The 20932-nt window shown below is 41.6% G+C and overlaps 1 protein-coding gene across 2 annotated transcripts; it reads left to right on the forward strand.

Annotated features, from left to right (window-relative positions):
- Positions 1–11702: 11702 nt before the first annotated feature.
- Positions 11703–13374, forward strand: LOC120448650 (CAAX prenyl protease 1 homolog). Of its 2 annotated transcripts, none has more exons than XM_039630778.2 (3): positions 11703–12010; positions 12085–12408; positions 12478–13374. In XM_039630778.2, exons 1-3 carry the CDS (start codon positions 11753–11755, stop codon positions 13348–13350), a joined length of 1455 nt encoding a protein of 484 aa, XP_039486712.1. In that variant the 5' UTR covers positions 11703–11752; the 3' UTR covers positions 13351–13374. The 2 variants fall into 2 exon arrangements, with proteins under 2 accessions (XP_039486712.1, XP_039486713.1); XM_039630779.1 differs by having other exon boundaries at positions 11870–12010; positions 12069–12408.
- Positions 13375–20932: the final 7558 nt, after the last annotated feature.

The raw sequence follows: 20932 nt of genomic DNA on the forward strand, positions 1-20932 counted from the left end.
TGTAAAGGCCGAACCCTAATTACGAAATCCTCTCAAGATCCAAGGGTCGTTGCTAGGGAAAAGTCCGACCAAGTCTTCCTGGTTATGGCAAAGGTCCTTGCTGCAAGGATACTGGTCCTTCGTGCTTGCGTCGGAAAGTTTCGGGCATTCATTTAATTAGAATCCAAATCATTTGATAGGTACAAAGCCCTTAGTCATAGTGGCTCCTGTCCCCCGGGGACTATTCTATTGACATTGTTCTCAAACTTTCGCATCGCAGTGGCAGTGGATGTGGAAGTGGCAGTGGCTCAGTGGGATGGAGTGGGTTCGAGTTGTTTTGTTGGCAAAGTTTCACAATATTTTTCTGCTGAAAAGATGTTAAAGGGTTGCCCGGGTCGTCGCGAAGGTATCAACGAGTGGAGTGGGTTTTGGTAACTTGGTCCGGTGAATGATAACGGTGTATGTACAGTCGTCGTCGTCGACACCCTCTTTCAATTTTCGCATCAAACTTGGCTATTACCCGGCCCCGCCCCCAACCCCCGCCCACCAACTGGCCCGCTCATTGTTCGCTGTTTACTTTGCTACTTTAGTTCTTAGAGGAAAGTTCGAAAATGGAGGAGGGAAGGCCACCACCACCCAGGAAAAACAGCAACCACAACTTGTACACTCCCATTTCGCTTGTCCGCCCTCCAAAGATCTCCACACCATTTCCACTCCCACTCAAATTTCCATTCCCATCTCAACCCACAGCCATTGACACAACTCCATCATTAAAACTTTAATGACCTTCCTGTGGGGATGATGATGATGAGGATTTCTTTTCGGGGATACGCTGCCAACTTTGACTCCTGATAACGCACTCGCATTCGCTCACCCATTCAATTTCCAGTCTTGCGTCAGCTGCCGCTGACAATCTATTACTTGTATCTTTCAGAACTATCTTCATCTGTATCTGGACACGCATTAAATGCTTTCTATTTAATGAGTTCTCGCCGATTTGCCATCCTTTCAGATTTGCACAGTGAAAAAATGTTAACTAAATATATATATCTAAGTAAATGTAGCATTTTTCATTAATTAAAACCTTTTGAAATATGTTTCGGATTGCTATTATTAAGTCTCTATAAGTCCTTTAATTTCTTTAATTTTCAATAGTAAATTGGGGGCTTTGTAATTTATCTCAGTGCACATAGTGAATTTACATGATTCGAAGCCCAGGCTGTTTAATTGCCTGGACCAGGATCCGGACACGGATATAGAAACGGATGGAGCAGGATCCGGCGCATATGGTCGACTGGCCAGATCTATCACACGAGGTCTTTGACTCATTTATCATGTGTCAGAATGTTTAACTAAATGGCACTTTGCCGAAAAAGTTTGTGGGCCGGCAGGCAGTGGAGGGGGGTGTTTGCTAAGTAGTTAGTTTTAATAGTTAGCCACTCGCCGGCCAACATAAATAACTGGCCACGCAAGTGGGCCGCTGCCCGTTATGGTTTGTGACCCGCCCTCTTGGCCAAGTCAGGAAAGTGCTAACAATCTTCGAGATACTTTGCGGACGTTGTTAGCGTGATGAATGAGCCACCAAATGTGGCTGTGAGTTAGATGCAGATAGAGATAGAAACCGAAACAGGACGGGCACTTAATTATATGCAGCACCAGTCCTGCCAAGCGAATGTCTTAATCGGAATTTTCCGTTTGGTTTTCCCTTCTATGGAAGTAAAGCGTCAAAAGAGAAAGTATTTAGATACATAAAATAGTAATTTTATGTAAATTTGATGGACAAAGAATCATGTTCTCAATTAAAACGAAATCAATCGTATTAAATAATATTTCTACTTCACAATGTACGTATTTCCCTGCTGAACTTTTATATTTATATGCGCATTGATTATTTTCAATTCAGAATGTTGCACAATACAGCATCTGGTATAATAAAATAAGTTAGTCAACCGGGCATTATACCATTTCCGTTCCATCAACCTTTTGAATTGCATCTGCATAGCCCGATATAATATATCCTCCCCTAATGATTTTGCGTTACCCCTAATGGACACGCCTCACATCCTAGTTGAAGGATTCCCGGTATGACATTAAACATCATTGATGGCTCCTCATGTGCGAAACATTCGATTGAAGTTGAAATTGGAATTGCCGGCGCTTCGAGGGCTTTAATAGCATACGAGTATAGCAACCCTCATCCGGAAATCGTTAAGGTCAGGTCGAAAGAGTGCGGTGAGGGGTAAGGGGTAAGGGGAAAAGGGGAAAGGGTGGCGGTTGGTGACAATTCGCGAGCTATGGAACATTTTTCGCTGTCGGGGGTTCGCTTGATATTTGCATCTCATAGAACGGTCAATTGAGGGTTCGCATCGTTATCAGATGGTTTTGGCATGCCGGAAAAAAATACAACATTCCGCTGTGCCATTTCCCTTTGCCGTTGCCGCTGCACTGCAAGAAATAAGTAGATACTTAAAAAATGTAAAGGCATTTGGAGTCAAAAATCTATAAGTTGGTTCTTGTAATTAACACTCTTAAGAGAATTTGTGTTTCAAATTGTGTACTTCTGCTCAAAATATCTGATTAAAAGTCTTTGGGTTGTTAGTAGATTTTTTTTAGATGCAGCTTATATGTGTATTATATTAATGTGAATATTTAAATACATATTTATATAATCAACAATTTTATTATATCACTATTTGTTATTTTTCCACTTTGTCCTCAGTTTATAAACTAGGAACATGTTTTGGCAGTGCACAGTTAACGCTGTTGCCATTCCCACTGCCATTTCCATTTCCGCCTGGTGGCTCCTGCCGCCCGAATCCTGAATACCGCCCCTCCACCACCCCCCTCCCCTGCCCAGCAACCCGCGCACGTCGTTCACAGTGCGTAATATCGTAATATCCTGCTCCTGCTGCGTTTTATGTCCGCCCGGCCATCCCGAGGGTTGGGCCCAACACTTTCCGCAATAAGTGTATTTACTTTTGGGCCTCGGCGATGGGTTTCGCAATAATGGATTTCATTAAGGCGCGTCGGCCAACTATTCAGCCTCCTTTGCTTCTTGCCAATGCTGCTCGCTGTCCTGACATGAACGCCAATTCAAACTACGCCATGCGTAACAAATAAATTCATTAAGCGCAGCCAATGCCGCTCAAACATTATCATCAATGGGCAGAGGCCAACAAAAGGAGCAGCCTTCGCGGGGTATGGCAAGGGGTTTGCTGTACAGGGGGGGATTAAGGGAATAGGTGGTGTGGGAAGAGGGGGGGACTGGGGAGGTCAACGTGGTTGGTTAGTGGCACCGGTAACCGGCTGACTGAATGATAATAACAAAAGCCGCTCGGCTTGCCACGCGTAATTAAGTCGCATGTACGGGCGTGCACTTAAAAAAAAGTTAACTGCAATATAAGAAAAGGATTTTTAAACAGTTGAATTTAAACGGGCAACCAATTTACAATTTTATTACTAATTTTAGAGAGCAGATTGCATGTAATCCAACTAGCTACTAACCATACAGCTTTTATAGGGATTTGGACTTTTAATCTAGTTAAAATGTTAGTTTTTCCAGTGCAAATTGCTTAGAAACTGAATTCTTCTGCTTACATTTTTCCGAGTGTATGATCTGCCCTTAACCCTCAACGCTGCCAAACCTGCCTGGTTCAATGTTTATGATTATGGGTAGAGCCGAAAAATAGGCAGCCACCGTGGCGAGGTCCTGTGACCAGGATTAACGTGGAATTGTCAAGTGTTCGTTGTCGTTGTTGCTATTGTTGTTACTATTGTTGTTGCTGTTGTTGTTACTGGTGCTCTTCCGGTGCGGCAGCGTTTAATTAAAATGTATATGAGCCGTGTGAGCGAGTGAAAGATGAGGACACATTCCGGCAAACAGAGCGTAACACTTTTGGCAAGGGGTAGCGGTTAGCAGGGAAGGCGACCGACCGCAGAGCAAAAGTTATGGATGCCCTGCGATCCGCAGAAGCATCATAAATTTCAAATTAATCAATGGGCTTACGCGCAATGTCCTCCGCTCCACCAAAAGGTGTGTGGAGGGGGGAAGGGGGGGACTTACAATGAAAATTGAAACTTACGAGGCAACCCGAGGAATGCATAAATTCCTTGAGCCCCCAGATTTGCTCCACTCATTTGCGCCGGGCTTTCTATGGCAGCCTGACACTTTTCCGCGGATGGATGGAATGCCTCTTGTGGTTCGGTTTTTGCGGTTTCCCCGCTTTTCACCGCTTTTCCAGGCGCGGGATCGACTTGCAAATTGTTGGCCAGTTAACAAAACACTTCTTTAATTGGGGTCTTAGGGGTGGCGAAGTCGTGCCAAATGAGAAACGGAATCTGCTGGTGAGTGTGAGAATTTTGATTGTCAATTAAATTTTTACCAATTTTAATTAAATCTAACACAGCAGTAGTTTAATATTCGTTTAATTAGTTTTCGTCGACCATTACTCTTATAAAAACCAAGAGCATACCAAAAGTTTGGCTTTGCAGGTAGTTTCATTATTACAAGTTGTCTTACAAAGTTTCTACCCACAATGTATAATACGAGTATTACACAAATCTATATCTATATGTATACATTTTATATATTTTATTTTAAATGAATAAAATAAAAACAAATAGGTTGGTAACCACTTTAGAATATTAAGTCGCAGTTAATAAATAAATACTTTTTTCCCAGCAACTAACAATGGGTCGAAAGACATAACATACAAAAAGCCTACCGTCTTATGTTTATTGCTGCTAAGAATCAAAATATTACAGATGCTTCAAAGAATTGATACAATCTATATCTAAAGTTAATGTATAGCCCGCAGCTGACATCACCTCAAAAACTAAAGATTAACTGATAATCGCCACTCCTCAGACGCCAAGTTCCCAATTTATGCCGATGATCTAATGCCTTCAAAGGGGTTAACTGGTACCGGTACGCCTGTCTTTGGCTAATTTAGCAAATAAATTGTAATTTAGCTTAGTAATAAGCTTAAATTGTAATTTGTCGTATGCATCGTTGTTATCAGCAATTTATCTCGAGAATTATGTAATATTAAAATTTGTATTTTTACGACGCTACGCAATCGAGATGCCGTCATATTTGTGTGTACCAACTAGAAAACCGAATAACCTTTAGAATCGCACCTGGGCTTGGTCGGCTTTTGGCTAATTGCGGCCCTTGTTTTTTGGCCGAGGCCCTCAAACTGTGGCCAAAATAAATGGGCGGCTCTCGGTGGATTCATTAGGGCACAAAATTGGAATTTATTGCGGAGATTTGAAAGCCATACACAGGGTCAGAGTTCTACGCAACTCACACACAAACCGAAACTCACGTGTGCGTCGGGCCAAAACGGAAAGAAGGCAAGAAAACCCTTTGCCGGCCGCCGACAAGAGCAACAATAATGGCGTAATGGGTTAATTAGCCATATCCAAAGGCACTGCGATGGCCCTAAAAGCCTTTCAGCTGCCCAACAATAAGTCAGCAAAGTGTTACAAATATCACACTTAACGGCCAGCACACAAACTCACCCAAAAAAAATATACAAAAAAAAAAAAAGAAAGAATAGAAAAAAAAAAAATAGAAAAACAAGACGCAAAATAACCGAAAAGAAAAACACAACTCGACCCGGTAATTAATCAGGGGTAATAAGCGCAAAGTCAAAGGTAGAACCGCTCGTATTTCAAGCGCGTATCCGTGAGATACGCAACAGTCGGCTCAGATGCAAATGGCCAGGAAGGAGGAAGGCAACTTGGCTAGCTGGCTGGCTGGCTGGCCAATACTGGATCTTGGATATGGAAAAGCCAAGCGGCGAAACTAAAAAATTAAATGTATTTACATAACTCCCACCGCCGGCTGTGCGTTTTGAGAAATGCCAAGCGGCAATGGCCCGGATAGCGTTTGCATTTCTCATAATCATAATTTACGCCAAAAAGGTTGAGAGGCGAACAGCTGAACAGCTGACCTGGTCGTAACGGTCGCACAGTGGTCGCGAACGCAATTACAGTGGGCTCTCTATATAATTATCTCAATTATAATCGTTTCAGGCAGAGCTTATGGGCTTGGCGAAATGCCAGGACGGGCTATTAAAAAATAATTGAAACGTTTTTCTTTCAGGCCTTCTTCTCAAACCAGTATCATCACTTTTTAGAGTGGAGCAAAGCAAACATTTTGGTAACAAAATCTAAATTTATTTTAAATATTCAATAATTTGTTTACATTTTTAATTAATATATTTAGTCTAAGGATATTTTTAAATTTGAATTACTTTTAATTATTTTATTGTTTTTTTTTTTTTTGTAAACAACATATATAAGTTGGGGAAACTTTTTCCGAGTAATAAAAAAGTACCTCATAAACATATTTCCTCCGACTTTGAATATTAATTTTGATCATAAGTTACACAAGGACACCCACTGTGGCAAGTCTACGCATATGCGTGATAATTTCGCGCCTCGAAGGCGGCTGAAAATGTTAATTAAATGATTTTCCCAGCCAGGGTCCGAATGGAAAACAAAAAGCAACAAAAGCGACGATTGTGGCCACCGACTACTGACCACCAACACCACCATCACCATCACTTCCATCGGTCGATTGGTTGGTGGGTCGGTGGTTTTTGGTGGTATTTGGTGGTTGCCAGCGCCGGAAAAGTGGCTAGAATTATGCATTACCGAAGGCATTTGTGGCAGCAGCGGTATATATTAGCGCCGAGATAGCAATCGGGCCTAGGGTCTGGGGTTTTGGGTCTGGGGTCTGGGGTTTTGGGCTGTGGGACCGGGTCAAATGATTTTGCATATCGCCGGCCGTTGGTAAAAATGTCATGCCCAAAATGGGGGAGGTTGAAAACGGTGAGTGACGACTGACAGGGCCTCAAATAGGGACGGCTCACGCACAATCCAAGGTTTTTTCTTTGTTTTTCTCTTTTTTTTTTTTTTTTTTTGTTTTTTTTGGCCAGCTAACTAACCGAGGGCAGGTGATATGGCCAGTGGCCGGTACCCCGCCCCCTGCTTCGCACCCCCTCTCTGTGACCCTGCCCCGCGCTTCACACGTCAACGCAGCAAAGCCGAAAATTAGTTAACATTTTTTGGTATTTGATGCCCTACACCTGCTCATTAGGTCGGGTCCATTTGCTCTTCCGGACAGCGTGAGAAGTGGACAGGAACGGCGGGAACCTTAATTGTATTTTTAATCCTAATTTATTTAAGTCTTATATACCTTTTACCATATCCCATATTGATTATCATAAATAAATGTAAAAATATTTAAAGCCATACTTTTTGTTATTGCAATGCATGTATCTGCTATAGTTAGCAGATTATAGTTAATAGCTTCAGAATAAATACAATTCAATTTGGCTGTAATGGGTATTATTTCGTAAGGTACAATGCAATGGAAGTGATAACCTTTTATTGGCCCAAAAAGATCATTAGCCAAAAGATCTCAGGCAGTTGAAAGCAAGCTGCTTAGCCAACATTTCACATTTGATCGATGATCGCTGGCCTCACTTCAATGAAGTTGTCTCCGAAACAATCGTTGTAAATGATCAACGAATCCATGGAAATGCACATTAATCTTAATTGATAGATTGATAGATTGGGAGGAGTAGAAAAGTATCCCAGGACTACTGAAGAATGTGCGGAAACGTCTTAATGCGTGACACTCTCAATGAGAACAAATTATCGGCTGGCTAATTGAATAAGTGACATTTGATGGGAATTTTTTTGCTTGACCATGCTAACTGCAATTTAATGAAAATGCTAACTTCAAATTGTTCAAATAGAATATGGCGTAGAATTCAACCATAGCTAAATATTAAAGATCGTGAGGCTCACATATTTGTAAGGTTTGTTTTTTCAATGCGATTGAAAGTATGGGAAATTGGTAGGTCACGTTGCGCACTTGAAGTACATTTATAGCATATTCATAAACTCAAATTGGTTTCAAAACTGTGGGATCGTGTATGCTCACATTGTAATTGAGATCACGTCACACTTTGAACATTTAAAAGTGTAATGCATTTCAATATAAAGAACATAAATATGTCGCTTTAAAAATCGTGAGTACCAATTATAATTATTTAAGGTTCGCCGAGCTGCCTAACAATTAAATTCAAACCGTTTCGTTGAAACTCGTAGCTTTAAATAAACATAAGAATATCCATAAAAATGTAAAGAAATTAATTGAAATATATTTTTGTTTCCTGCTAAAGTTAGAGTATGAAATAGTCGTCATAGGAATTCAATTTAGGCACTTTTACCCCGCCACAATTTCTTTTTTTGATGGAAGAAATGGGCAGAATTGGAGTAACTGGTGGACAGGGGGCGGGGCAGGGGCGTTAGTCGTACCCCACACTCATTATGGCCATTTTCCACTTCTGGTTGAGTTGACGAGTGACAAGGGGGTTTTGGGGGTTGGGAATAAAAAGGGGGGCAAATGGTTGGAGGAGCTGCTTCTGCTTCTACTTCTGCTGGCTGTGGCATTTTCAATTGTTGCTAATGAGTGCCACAAATTAATTAGGTTACTTCGTTACGCTGCCTCCGTCGACATTACATGACCATCAGGTTTGGTGGGTCTGCTTTTTCGGGTGGGTTGGCCATCCACGTCCATATCCACGTCCACATCCATAGCCCCATCCACGTAGCACCGATGTTGAGCAGTGATAGTTGTCGAAAATTAGCATAAATTTCTCTTTCATTTTTTTTCTTTCTTTTTGGTTTCCTTTGGTCTTGCCACCGTTTTACCTTGTGCGCATGGAAAATTGAGCAATTTTCCGACGTTTTTCATGTTCGTGCAGCAAGAGTGAATTATTAATTTAAAATCCCCTTATCACGAAACGGAAACTTCTATTCACGTTGCGATCTTATCGCGCATAATAGATGGCCAAAACGAAAATAAATCCCCACAAAGATTCAAGTGCTCTCCTCTCCAACTGAGGCCCCCTATCGATTGCCGAAGATGACGGCACACAACATGACCGCAACCAATCCGAATTAGTTTCGGATTATCTCTTACACAATTGCACCAGATAATTGAGGTAGCAGGGCATACATACACATATATTAAATCACTCTCTGGAGTCTCTGAGCTGAAATATATCAAAGCCTCAGGTAAATGGTTCAACCTCTGTCTGCAGTCAAAACCACATAATTATAAGGCTAAGGATTACCTCGGCTATAATTCAACTAAATCGTTCCGTGTTTTGTGCATTCGAGGGGAAAGATGTTGGGATTAATCCTGAAATCCCATGTTTTCATGTTCTTGAAAATGTGGTGCACATCTTTTAATTGTAGGCCAATAAATCCTTAGAGCCCTCACTTAAAATATCAAAATGTTATATGCAGTAAGCCTATATTTTTAGGGAGAAAGAAATAGTACTATTTCTCCTTCGAGACTTATTAAGACCATTTCCATTTGATATGGATGGTACATGGCATAGATAACTCCTGAGCATTCTGCAATTTGTCATGGCTCTTCATTTAAAGGTTTTCTTTATTTATCTACCCCTTTTTTTGATGAAATCAAAGAGCTTCTTTGAGAAAACCCTGCTTGCAGGATAACTATTCACAAGGACTAACTGCAGAAAGAAAACCCAGAGGAACATTTTTAGCCTTTGGCAAATGTGAAATGTTAAGTTTTGACTTTTCCCAAGCATGGAACGGGAATAAAAATGGGCACAACGAATTGAGTAGCTACTTACTTACGCAGGCTCACTGGCAAAAATATTTGAAAGTTTATAAAAATACTTGAATATATATCAAATATATAATATATATATATAAACACATTCCTTGTTCTTAATGTGTACTTGCTATTTAAAAAGAAAAGTTGCAACCGAATTTATTAGAGAAAGGATAAGCTTATGTTTGAAGTAGTATTTTGTGGCAGTGTCTTACCTTTTTCCCTCCATCTTTTGGCCAAATAGTGGGGATTATTAGGGCTTAGTTGCGTGTGTGTGAGGGTGAGAAGGAGGCAAGGAGAGAAGGGGAAGGGGTGGGTAAGCCGAAAAGTGGGGAAGGGGGCGGTGTGTGAGGGCCAGCACAATTACACATGCACAAAGGATACGCCTAAGCGGCTTATACCAACGCATCCCGAACGGTTCGAAATGAAACCAAATGTGGCAGTCAGTGGCACGGCGATGGGAGGGGATGGGGGGAAGGGTCTTTGGCAAATGGAGCTAGTGGTGCGGGGGAGGGTGCGGGGGCGGCTGTGGTTTCCGGCTTGGTAAGCGCCCTATTATGAACAGAAAAGTAACGCTAATGAGTAAATCAAGTGCACATGTGTGCCGTTGAACTGGAATACCCCTCTTAGCCACTAGCCCCTCGCCACTAGAACACCACCCCCCCTCCAACCCCCTTGGAGCACCCGCTCCCGTTTCGGATCCTTTGAAGCTGCGCCAAACGGCGTGTTGAGGCATAAATAAGCGCCTTCTTTTCCACTGCCTCCTACCGCCTGCCTCCTGCTGTCTCGCTCTTCGGTCTCCTCTCTCTCTCTCTCTCGCTTGCACTCGTTTCAGCCAGCCACTTGGCGCTGTTTTAATAGCTAAATTATGTAATCATGATGTGTGATACTAACACACACGCACACCAAAACATGTCCTGGTATTTATGCAAATCCTACCGTTACTTCTTACAATAAACTTTTACTGTGTGCCACACGGCGAGAAACTAGGTGTAACTATTTTGGCAGATATTTAAAGATAACGTTTAAGTACTATCCTTATACTAATGTTTTATAAGAAAGTGGTTTTTGTCAAAAGATACACTTGCTGATATCACAACTTAATTGACTTAATAGTTATTTTTTTAGTTCCAGGATGCTAATTTAATTTTTATATAAAGTGTCTATCCTATCTGAATAGTTCCTTAATGTTAATTATTTCTTTTAAATATTTATCTTGAAACTAACTTCTGTATTTCTTTATTATTAATAATAACATGTAAATTTATATGTATGTAACTATTTTATTTTTCTCTGTGCAGTTTCCACTCCCCTCGTCTTTTTAATTTGGAATTTTTCATAATGAGCAGCGCAATGGGTGGAATATACGATGACTAGGGGGCGGATTGGGGCGGTTGGGGGGGTCGCAGTTCGGGACGTTTGACGTTGCCATAGTGTGAAGATTAAATTCTACTAATTAGAGATGCCAAGTGAATGTTCGCGCATATGTGTGTGTGTGTGTGTAGTTAAGTATGGGGATATATGGGATGGTTGAGGAGGGTTGGGTTAAGTAATGGCGTTGAACCGAAACCATCAAAGCAGCCAGCTTGGCAACACAATTCCCCCTAGAATCCCTAGAATCCCGCCAAGCCCTCGACTCATTATTGATATGCCAAGCGTAAGAAGTTCAAATCCTCGAAACAAACTACAAAGAACCATTACATCCCAAGCAAAACCAACACCACACACGCCTTCTTTTCCGGCTACACACATGTGTAATTTCTTCTCTGGCGCCATCATAATCTTTGGCTTCCACTAGTCAACGGCTTTCGACAGCCTGGATTACCATGGGTTCCTTGACGAAATCGGGATTATGATGAGGATGTGGCATGTGACATATTTGAGTTGTGGTTACCACTGCTAACCACATAAAAGCGCGATTTGCACAGCAATTTCACATATTGGCAAAAGTACTGCGGCTTGCTAAAAATATATAGCATACTTTCTGGAATATTTCGTTTATAGACGCTATATTGATAAAGTGCTTACTCAGTTGTCCTTTAGATTTCATTCATTTGCTGCTTCATTTTGTTTTAGTTTTAATAACCAGTTTGATTTGAAAATATGAACACTTTCGCCTTATATCAAGATCCTTTGCGTGGAGAGCGCCTCGAGATATCGGGAAATCCGATCGGCATGAGTGTGCTGCCCCGGAAAATGAGTTTTTCAGATCCAATTTTTCTGCGACACATCCTCTGTCTGATGATAGTGCTGCACAACGGGTTTCACCTCTTTCTCTGCTGCAGGCAGCTGAGATTGTGCAAAAGGACTTCCGTGCCACCGAAGCAAATGGAGGCCACTATGTCGCAGGAAGCCTTTCAGGTGGGTTCTTCGCAGATAAGTTTCTATATTTACTAACTGAAAAAAAATTATATAACAGTATACTGTTGTTGCAGGCATCCAAGGATAAGCAACTCCACGCCTCGTATCTGGAGATTTTCAATATAGCAATAGATACACTATACAGCTGCCTTGATCTGTATCTTTGCACTCTGGCGTATCTCTGGAAATCGACGGTGGGCTGGTATCGCTATGCAGATCGAACTTGGCTGAATGTCACATTTATGACGCTGTTTTCCACGTACTTGATAGTCCGCAAGTTGCCTTCACTATTTTACGAGAAACTTTTCCTGGATCCGCGTTACCATGTGGATCCTGAAAACACGCCGCCCTTGTTGGGTTTGATTTGTGCCCTGGTTTTTGTCGTCGTGTTCTTGCAGGTTATTTATTCTTATTTTAAAAACAATATACATTATTATATCATAACACTATTCAATTAATTTTTACAGGTTGCAGTAATTCCGCTGACTGCGATTTTCATGGTTATTCATGGACTAACCGAGTGGTACTTCACACTGTTTGTTTGGCTAATTCTGGTGGCCTTGTCCATACTGGTATTGGTATTCATTGGCCTATTTGGAGTGCCCTGTTTGGGCAAAAGTCGCAGAATGTATAATGAAACTGATATGGACGATAACCTGAAGGCGGTACTGGAGGACTTCAAGTTTCCGGGTCGCGTCTACATGGTTCACACCTTCCATGTGGGTCGTCCGACTGCCTGGGTGATGGGCTGCTGCTGTTGCCTGCGTTTGGATATCCACGATAACCTGAAGTTTAACCGCGGTTTTGCCTCCGATGACTTCGACTGGGGTCAGATGGGTGCTGGCCTGAATGACGAGCAGTTGGCCGCCTTTGTGGCCCATCAACTGGCCCACTGGCGTCTGTGGCATGTGGCAAAGGGACTTGCCCTTATCTACTTGCACCTCTTGATTTACCTACTGCTCTTTGGGATCTGCAACAGGTGGGTAACGCTGTTCGAGGCGGCGGGCTTTACGACATTCTATCCCAGTTCCGTGGGCTTCTGGCTGGTGTACAAGTACCTAATGCCCATATATCATGACATTTCCACTTGGATCATCTTCTTTTGTATACGGCACTTTGAGTTCGCCGCGGATGCCTATGTCAATCGCCGTGGCTACGGACCACCAATGAGAGCTGCCCTGCTCAAACTTTTTGCGGATGATTACGAGTTTCCCTATGTGGACCGCTGCTACCTCATGTGGCATCGCCTTCGTCCTTCGATCCTGCAACGCATCGATAATCTGCAGCGCATCGATAACCTGCAGCGATTGGATGCAGCAAGTGGTGTCTCCACAGTGTAGTATCTGCATTATCAGGTAATTCATTTAAAATCATAAAATAAAATCATAAAATAATAATGTAAATATATATCCTTATATATAACAACCACTTCCTTGACTTCTTTAAATGGTATCCTAGTTATCTCTTAAATGTAAGCCCCTTCCGTTTCGAGTTTCTCTGAAAGCGAACATCGCCCTGACAGTCCTGGGATTTAACTTTCAGTGTACGGCAGGGAGCAGGGAGCAGGGGGAGGTGGTTTCCTGTCCCAGCCGAAACTTTTCCGTTGTGTTTTAATTAAAATTCGTTTCAAATAAGCCGCTGTCACACCGCTCCCCCCCCTTCACCCCTCTCCTTATGCCATGTTCTGCTAGCGATTTTTCTCTTTTGGTGTTAAAAGCCAATTTCCCCTCTGTGCGAGGGTTGCACAAACCGCATCTGAGGCTGCGAAAAGTCTTTAAACTTTGAAAATGAATATCATAGTTTAGCTTCCGAAAGTTTAGTTACTTTTTGAAGTCTTTAAGAAATATTTGGGTATGTGAAAGTTTAAGAAGCAAACCAGTGTGTGTAATTTATATCTTATTGCAGAAATTGATTAAATATTTTGGTTGCAGAAAATTGACAAATTTTTAATCTGAACCATCTGCATCTATGGCGCAATGCGATTAGGAATATTGTTTACGGCTTTTTCGCACAGGTTCCCTCATTTTGCGGTGCGTTTTTGAATTTTATGCCGTTTTTATGCCGGGTTTTTGCTGGGAACACAGACTTTTCCACCTCACTGTGCGGCTGCTTTGAGCCCACTCTGCGTTTTCATTGTCTCGGTCATAAAAACTTGCGTGTTGAGATGCCAAAACTCCCACAGAAATTTTCCCTTTTTGCCTCGCAAAATATTGAAACATTTACCGCGCTATATGTATTTAATATTTTTATAGGTAAACACGGCTGGTGTCTATTTTTTAACGACCGCTCGACACAGAATTATATTTTATTTTTCCCTCCGAATTTATTTTAAATGCCTTTCGACGACATTAACATTAATGTGCCACCAGACAGTGTCAGTTTAAGAGTAAGTAGGATTAATACGATCTTCAAATACCCTTTTAGTTGTCACTTTTGCATCACCTCTTGTGTGCAACTCAAATGTTAACCTAACTTTATGAAATATTTTAAAAATCCTATATTCTGTTTTAAATTTAAAACAAAAATGTATACAAAAAGTGGAATACCCTTGGGTAGAATATACAAATTTATAAAAATTAAGACCCAAATAAAAAGCACCAGCAGCGATCGTAAACTTTTGGTCCTCGACACCAACTGGCAATTGAAATCGCTTACATTCGGTGGGTGGTGGTGGGTGGTGGGTGGTTTGTTGATTGCTGGGTGGGTGTCTCTAGGTGGGTGGGGCTGTGTGCTTGGTTTGGGGTGTAAAATGGTAAGTCCCATTTATGACCAGAACGAGTAGAGAAAAAATTGCGGATTCATCGCATTTTTTTCCAGCCATCCCCCTTCATTTTCCACTTTGCTGCCATTTTGGAACGCAACTTAATTAGCCAACGACTTTAAACGGATTGACGGTTGCCAAAGGGACGTGGTGAAGGGTATCCGAGGGGCAGATGGAGTCTATCTGCGAGCGAGTTTTCTCGCTAAATCAATTACACAATCAAACGGCTGACAATTTTCAGCACAAAGCCGGTGTGGGTGAAATTGGATGCCAGTCATAGTTGCTACACAAAGAAAGAATATATTCAAATTGAAAATTTTGAAAAGAAAAGTTGGATGTTTTTTGGGAATGCTTAAGATTACAATGACGTATAGAATAAGTAAAAGTTCAAGGGTAATATTTTGATTTCAGTCCAATTTCTATATCACAAATATGTGCACACTTTCTTGCAATTTTTGTTCTCTGTAGGGCATTCACTCACATGCAGATAAGTGAAAAATGAAACATAACAGTGGAGGGAGAAGGGGGCGGGCTGAAGAAAGGGGGCAGTGTGGCATGTGGTGTGTGCTGCAGACGCATGTGGATGGAAGAGGTCCTGGGATAAATGCGTTCTTTCACAATTCACTCTTGACAGCCGCCTGCACCGACCACCACCGCCCGTGGCGCCCCCAAGCGGTGACAAACGGAGCTACCTCCCTGCAACACCCGGCACCACCCTGCACCACCCAACCCACCCCTTCCGGCCCCATCCTGGCATTCACTTTGATGTTTTACTTTTACTGCCTCTTGACGCTGGGGCTTCTGCTCGGGCTCTATGATGATTTCTTTCCTGAAATTATATTTTAACTGCCAGTCAGCCTCGGCAACGCAAACAGACCACCACCCACCACCACCACCACCACCATCCAAACACTCTGCCCCACTTTCCCCTTCACCAGCAGAGCCGGCTCAACCACATGGGGCCGGGCAAGTGCATCATGTTGCTGGGCCATAAAAAGTAATGACAGCTGAAGTTCTCCGGCTCGATAATGACGAACGAGCAGGGAGGCTGATGATAATCACGATGAGTGCAAAAAGTACTGCTGCAAATGAATTGGGCCCTCAGCATCCCCAACAGAGCTGGCAAAGAGATTCTTATGCCGCCACATTCGAGCTAAAACCAAGTAGTTCGCTTAATTTGGCCCAAAAATAGACGGTTTCTGTTCATATGAAATACACACACAACACAAGAATTGTATATTAAGTATAGTTGCTATGCAAAATATCATCATTCATCTGCAAATGTGCGATGCTTAAATCAGATCCTAAAGATCTTTCCTTTCGATAGAATAGCAAAAATGTGTTTGAGTGCATATAAGGTATCTAGGCATCTAATTAATTAGAAAATTCGAGGCACTTATCTACTTTCGAGGTAAATTTATATATGAATTACAGTTTTTAAGGCTTTTGTGGCACACCATTCCCTTTCTTTCTTTATATATTGGCTTAATACAATAACTAAAGTGTTTATTTACTTACATGCTTTCTTAACTAACTTTTATTGAATATTTGATCAAGGGCCAATCATATGGCGTTGCATCGCAACTACCCGACAAGTCGTACAGCCTGTTGCCCAGCCGATAAAAATAATAGAAAACTCCAATTTATAGCAGCAACACACAGAAAACACTTTTCAATCACCGACAAATCGTGAGTGGAGCTGAAAATTTGCTCCACCAGGGACCAAGGAGCTTGGAGTGGATCAGGGTGCCTAGGGACTGGAGCTACCAAATCATTTCCGCTACACTTGCTCATTCTGGGCACCGCTCAAGTTTAATGGGTGCCCACTACTGACATACCCTGTAATATAATAATACAATAAAATAAGTGAAATAAATATTATGTATTTGAATACAATAAGAATTGTTTTTTAAACAAATATTTGTTTTTCTTTAATTTCTTAATTACCTTATTTTTTTATTCACCCAAATACTACTAATCTTTATAAGAAACGCCATCCTTTATCGAAAGGGTATAGCGACATGTGTTGCTGTATTGGCGACTCCGCCATGAGCCATGTGAAAAACATCTGCCAACGGATGTGTTTGGCCATATCCGCCATATCCGCCCAATACCCCGGAAAAATCCAACTGAAGTGCTGAGATAAACCCTTGGAATGCCTCGTTTGGCCGTCCATACAAACCGTATGCACACACACATATCGCATTGTATATAGCCGCAGGACGATCTAGCCTGGCTGACTATTCATGCGTTTCAAATTTTCAATACACTCAAATGATAATCGAGACGAGGACGAGATGTTGGTATGATGCTGCGAAGGGAAATAGAGGAAAAGCTAGCCAAAGGCTGATGAAAAAGCACCGCATGTTACATTTTTAAAGCGTTGGCAAACATGTTGCAGTCCTTTCCCCCTGCGATATCTTCGCGGCGGATTGAAGGGAAGCAGAGCCACAGGCAACACCTGTTCTAATGGCCAGACACCAGAGGTTGGGAATCGAGCTTATTAAATGGCGGGATCTCGGCATCCCGAGGGTCTGGTCTCGAATAATCGCATTGCCAACAATAAAATCAATCAAATGGCAAACAGAGTATTTGGCTAGCTGCTAAACGAATCAAAGAGGAAAAGTTCTTTGGGGTTGGAACAGCAGAAATCGTGGGTTGTGAAAATGTAAACAGGAAAATACTCTGCTTGCTCAAGTAAATAATAAACTTGTATATTGAAACAGATATATTGCGATGTACTGGACTTCTAAAAATTAACCACAACTTTTATGGTACTTGATTCCATTGCTTGGCAATTGAAACTTACTATTTAATTATTAATATATTTTCTTACCATATTGAAGCAGAAATTTTGCGATGAATTGAACAAAGCTCATTAAAAATTAAACACTACTTATATGTTACTTAAAGACTTGATAGTATAGTAAAATATTTACATTTACAAGCATCAAAATATTGACTCCAATGAAAAGCTGATACACAAAGGCAGTGCAGTTTGTGTTGTGTTGTGTGTCAATTAGAAGCCAGCTCTTCTGCACTCCTGTATTATTATTTAATTTATGACAAGTCCCATTGTCTCCATTGCACCTTTCAGAAGAGCTTTCCTCCTCGGCTCGTCAAACACAGGCACACACTCACACACTCGGGCAAACATCACTAAGCGGAAAACAAATTAAACAACTCCCATGTGGAAGGAAATGGAAACTTTTGCGGAAGGGGAAAGGACTACTTATTCGTAAGCTGCCTTTTGTTCGTCACGTTGGCGTCGCGAAAGTGCCAAAGTTTTTCATTGTAATAAATATTTTAATTTTGAACTTGAGCAATTAACCCGGGAACGCATGTGGAAAGGCAAGGCAAGGAATGGAAAGTTGCGGCCAGGAAAGGGAGATGCCACCTCCATTGTCCTGGCAATTGTGATAGGGATACCACCACCACCACCACCACCACCACCCACTCAAGCCCTTTTTTCCTTCGCTGGGCATAACGCTCTCCACGAACATTATGAACTTAAGACCCCCTGGCAAACAACAATAACAATAAGAGGCTGGGACACATGCCAAAGTGGTTAAGTCGGCGGAGAAATGTTGGCAAAACTTTTCGGGGCGACGCATTTAAATGATTTTGCATAATTCAAATGGTGGCAAACTTTTCGCATCCAATGAGGACACACCAAAAAAAAAACCGAGAAACAAACAGCAGCAGCAGCAACAAACAAACAACAAATAATAACGAAAGCGTTACGAAACTTGGCCCCGAACTTGGTAATATATTTTCTTTAATTGCGCACAATTAATCCTTTTTATGATGCTGCCCCCCCCAACCCCTGCAAACCAGGTGAACATTCAGGGGTGGTTGTCCCCCCAACCACCGGGGGATGCCGTCAACTGGAAATGTACACAAAGGGCTTAATTATAAAAGTCAACACACGGCACGGCACGGCGCAAAGCGTTTCACAAAGAAGCTCGGGGGTTAGGCACTCTCTATATCATCATCATCATCCGAACCCGATGCACTCGCACCCATTCACCGCGCACACACAAAAACCCAAAATCCAAAAAAGCAAGAGCTGAATCTGAATCTGAATTTGAATCCGAATCTGAATCTGTGAGGTGAGTTGAGTTGAGTTGAGTGGAAAAAAAAAAAACAAGAAATTCGTATGTAATTAAAATGAAATCCCCTTTTTACGACTGATGTGGATGGCAAAGATTTTTACGGTTATTTGTTTGGAAAAAATACAAAAATAAAGAAAAACAGGAGGCCAGCAAAAGGCAGACCTGCAGTAATTCAAACAGCGAGCAAACCGGAAAATGTGATAAGTTTTTTCCTCTACAGCGCTTGCCATAACTGTAAGTTAACCTATTTGCAAAATTATACACATGAGAAACAACATATCCGTAAAGTACTTATTGTTACGATTGCAAAAGAAAAACTTCATTTGAACATTAGCATTAAATAATTTGTGCACCCTTATACTTATGGAACGCAGTGTACGAATTATATGTATTTGTAAGTACACAATTTTTTGTTGATTAAGCAGAAAAGGGTTAGTCGAATGACTGCAGACTGTTAATGAATGTTGGGCAAGACTTTCGTGGTAATGAGGGAATCTTCTTGTTTTTAGTTAAGGGAAAGAAAAGGAAAAGGAGTGAAAAACATAATCTTGCAAAAATATTGGAAAAGAAATCCTTTCAAAGGCTCAAAGGGCCTCCTTTGAAATATCAAGCTATCAGTATTTAGTCAAAAGAACAATTTCCCTCGGGGCTTAATCAATTTCGAATGCACTGCAAAAGTATTCCGACTTTTTTCGGGTAATTAAAACCATGTAATGAAAATTTTAATCATCTTTGCATAACTGATTTATGACTAGGAAGTGAATATAAAAATGCTGCTAAGTTGGACATTGTCAATAAAAACTAGTTGAGATGGAATAAAATGTTGATCCAGTTTAATAATTGCTTAACAAGGTATTAAAAAAACAAATTATTTGGATTTAGAATAATAAGATTTATCTTTCTAATAAGTATTAAACAATATGATTTATATAGGTTAACAGCTATCAACACAACTAAAGTGTTAGGGATTAAACTCTAAAGCAGATATACTTTGCTTTTAATACAGTTTAACAACTTTCAGAAAACCTAAATAAAAGCTGTATAATTTTAAGAGGCTTCGCAATTTAAAGGACATTTCTAAAAACCCTTTTTGGAAAGTGTGCACACAGTCGCAGTGTGCCAGTTCTATTTGCCAGTTTTAATTATTGTCCGTTTTTATTGCAGTCCGCAGATAAGGTCCGACGACAGGGATATGGCCTTCGGTGGGTCGCTCTGGGATTGGGGGGTTCCTTTCTTTTTTTGGGTGGCTGTCAGTGTCAACGCAGTCATCGTCACCCCCTTTTCCCCCTATATACCACTCCCCTACCCCCCAACCACTGGTTTCTCAGCACTCGCAATCGCAGTGCAGCATCAGCTGGCGATTAACTTTTCAAATGGGAACCCTTTTTCGCGCCGCTGTCGGCGATATGCTAATGATGACCACCGACCGACCTCCGTGCCTTCGCCAGTTCATCTACATATATCTGTGGATATATACATATATATACATATATACAAGCACAGTCCCCAGCCGATTTCTGGACCCGTGTCCGCCATTCAGTGCCCGCTGGCTGTGATGTACACTTTTTGTGTTTCATTATTCGCCACATCCACATCCACATCTACATCCAGATCCAGATCCACATCCACATTCACATCCTTCTGCTGGAAGCTTCTGGTGCTGCTTCTGTTCTGCTCCGCTTTGCTTTTATTATTTTCAAGTTTAATTAACTTTCGTGTTGCTTTCAGCGAGCTGGGAGCAGCGTACATAAATTTCGAGTGTTGCCCGTGGCCCAATGGCTGATGGCTGATGGCTTTTTGCCGACTGGGGAGCGGAAAAACGTTGGCGGATGGCGGATGGATGGAAATTTGATACGATTCGGTTGCCAGCAGAGGCGAAAAGTAACACACAGCACAGTCTGCGGTTTGGGGCCAAGTCAGAATTGTGGTTATTAATAAAGAAACGATCGCAAAGCACTTCATTTCCCCTTCATTTGATTTTTACTTTTTGTGCTTTCAAGCTAGCCATTCCACGAAATGGCACCTCTGTAACAATGTAAAACAAAG

This window comes from Drosophila santomea, chromosome 3L (assembly GCF_016746245.2).
Source record: "Drosophila santomea strain STO CAGO 1482 chromosome 3L, Prin_Dsan_1.1, whole genome shotgun sequence".
Classification (NCBI taxonomy): Eukaryota; Metazoa; Arthropoda; class Insecta; order Diptera; family Drosophilidae; genus Drosophila; species Drosophila santomea.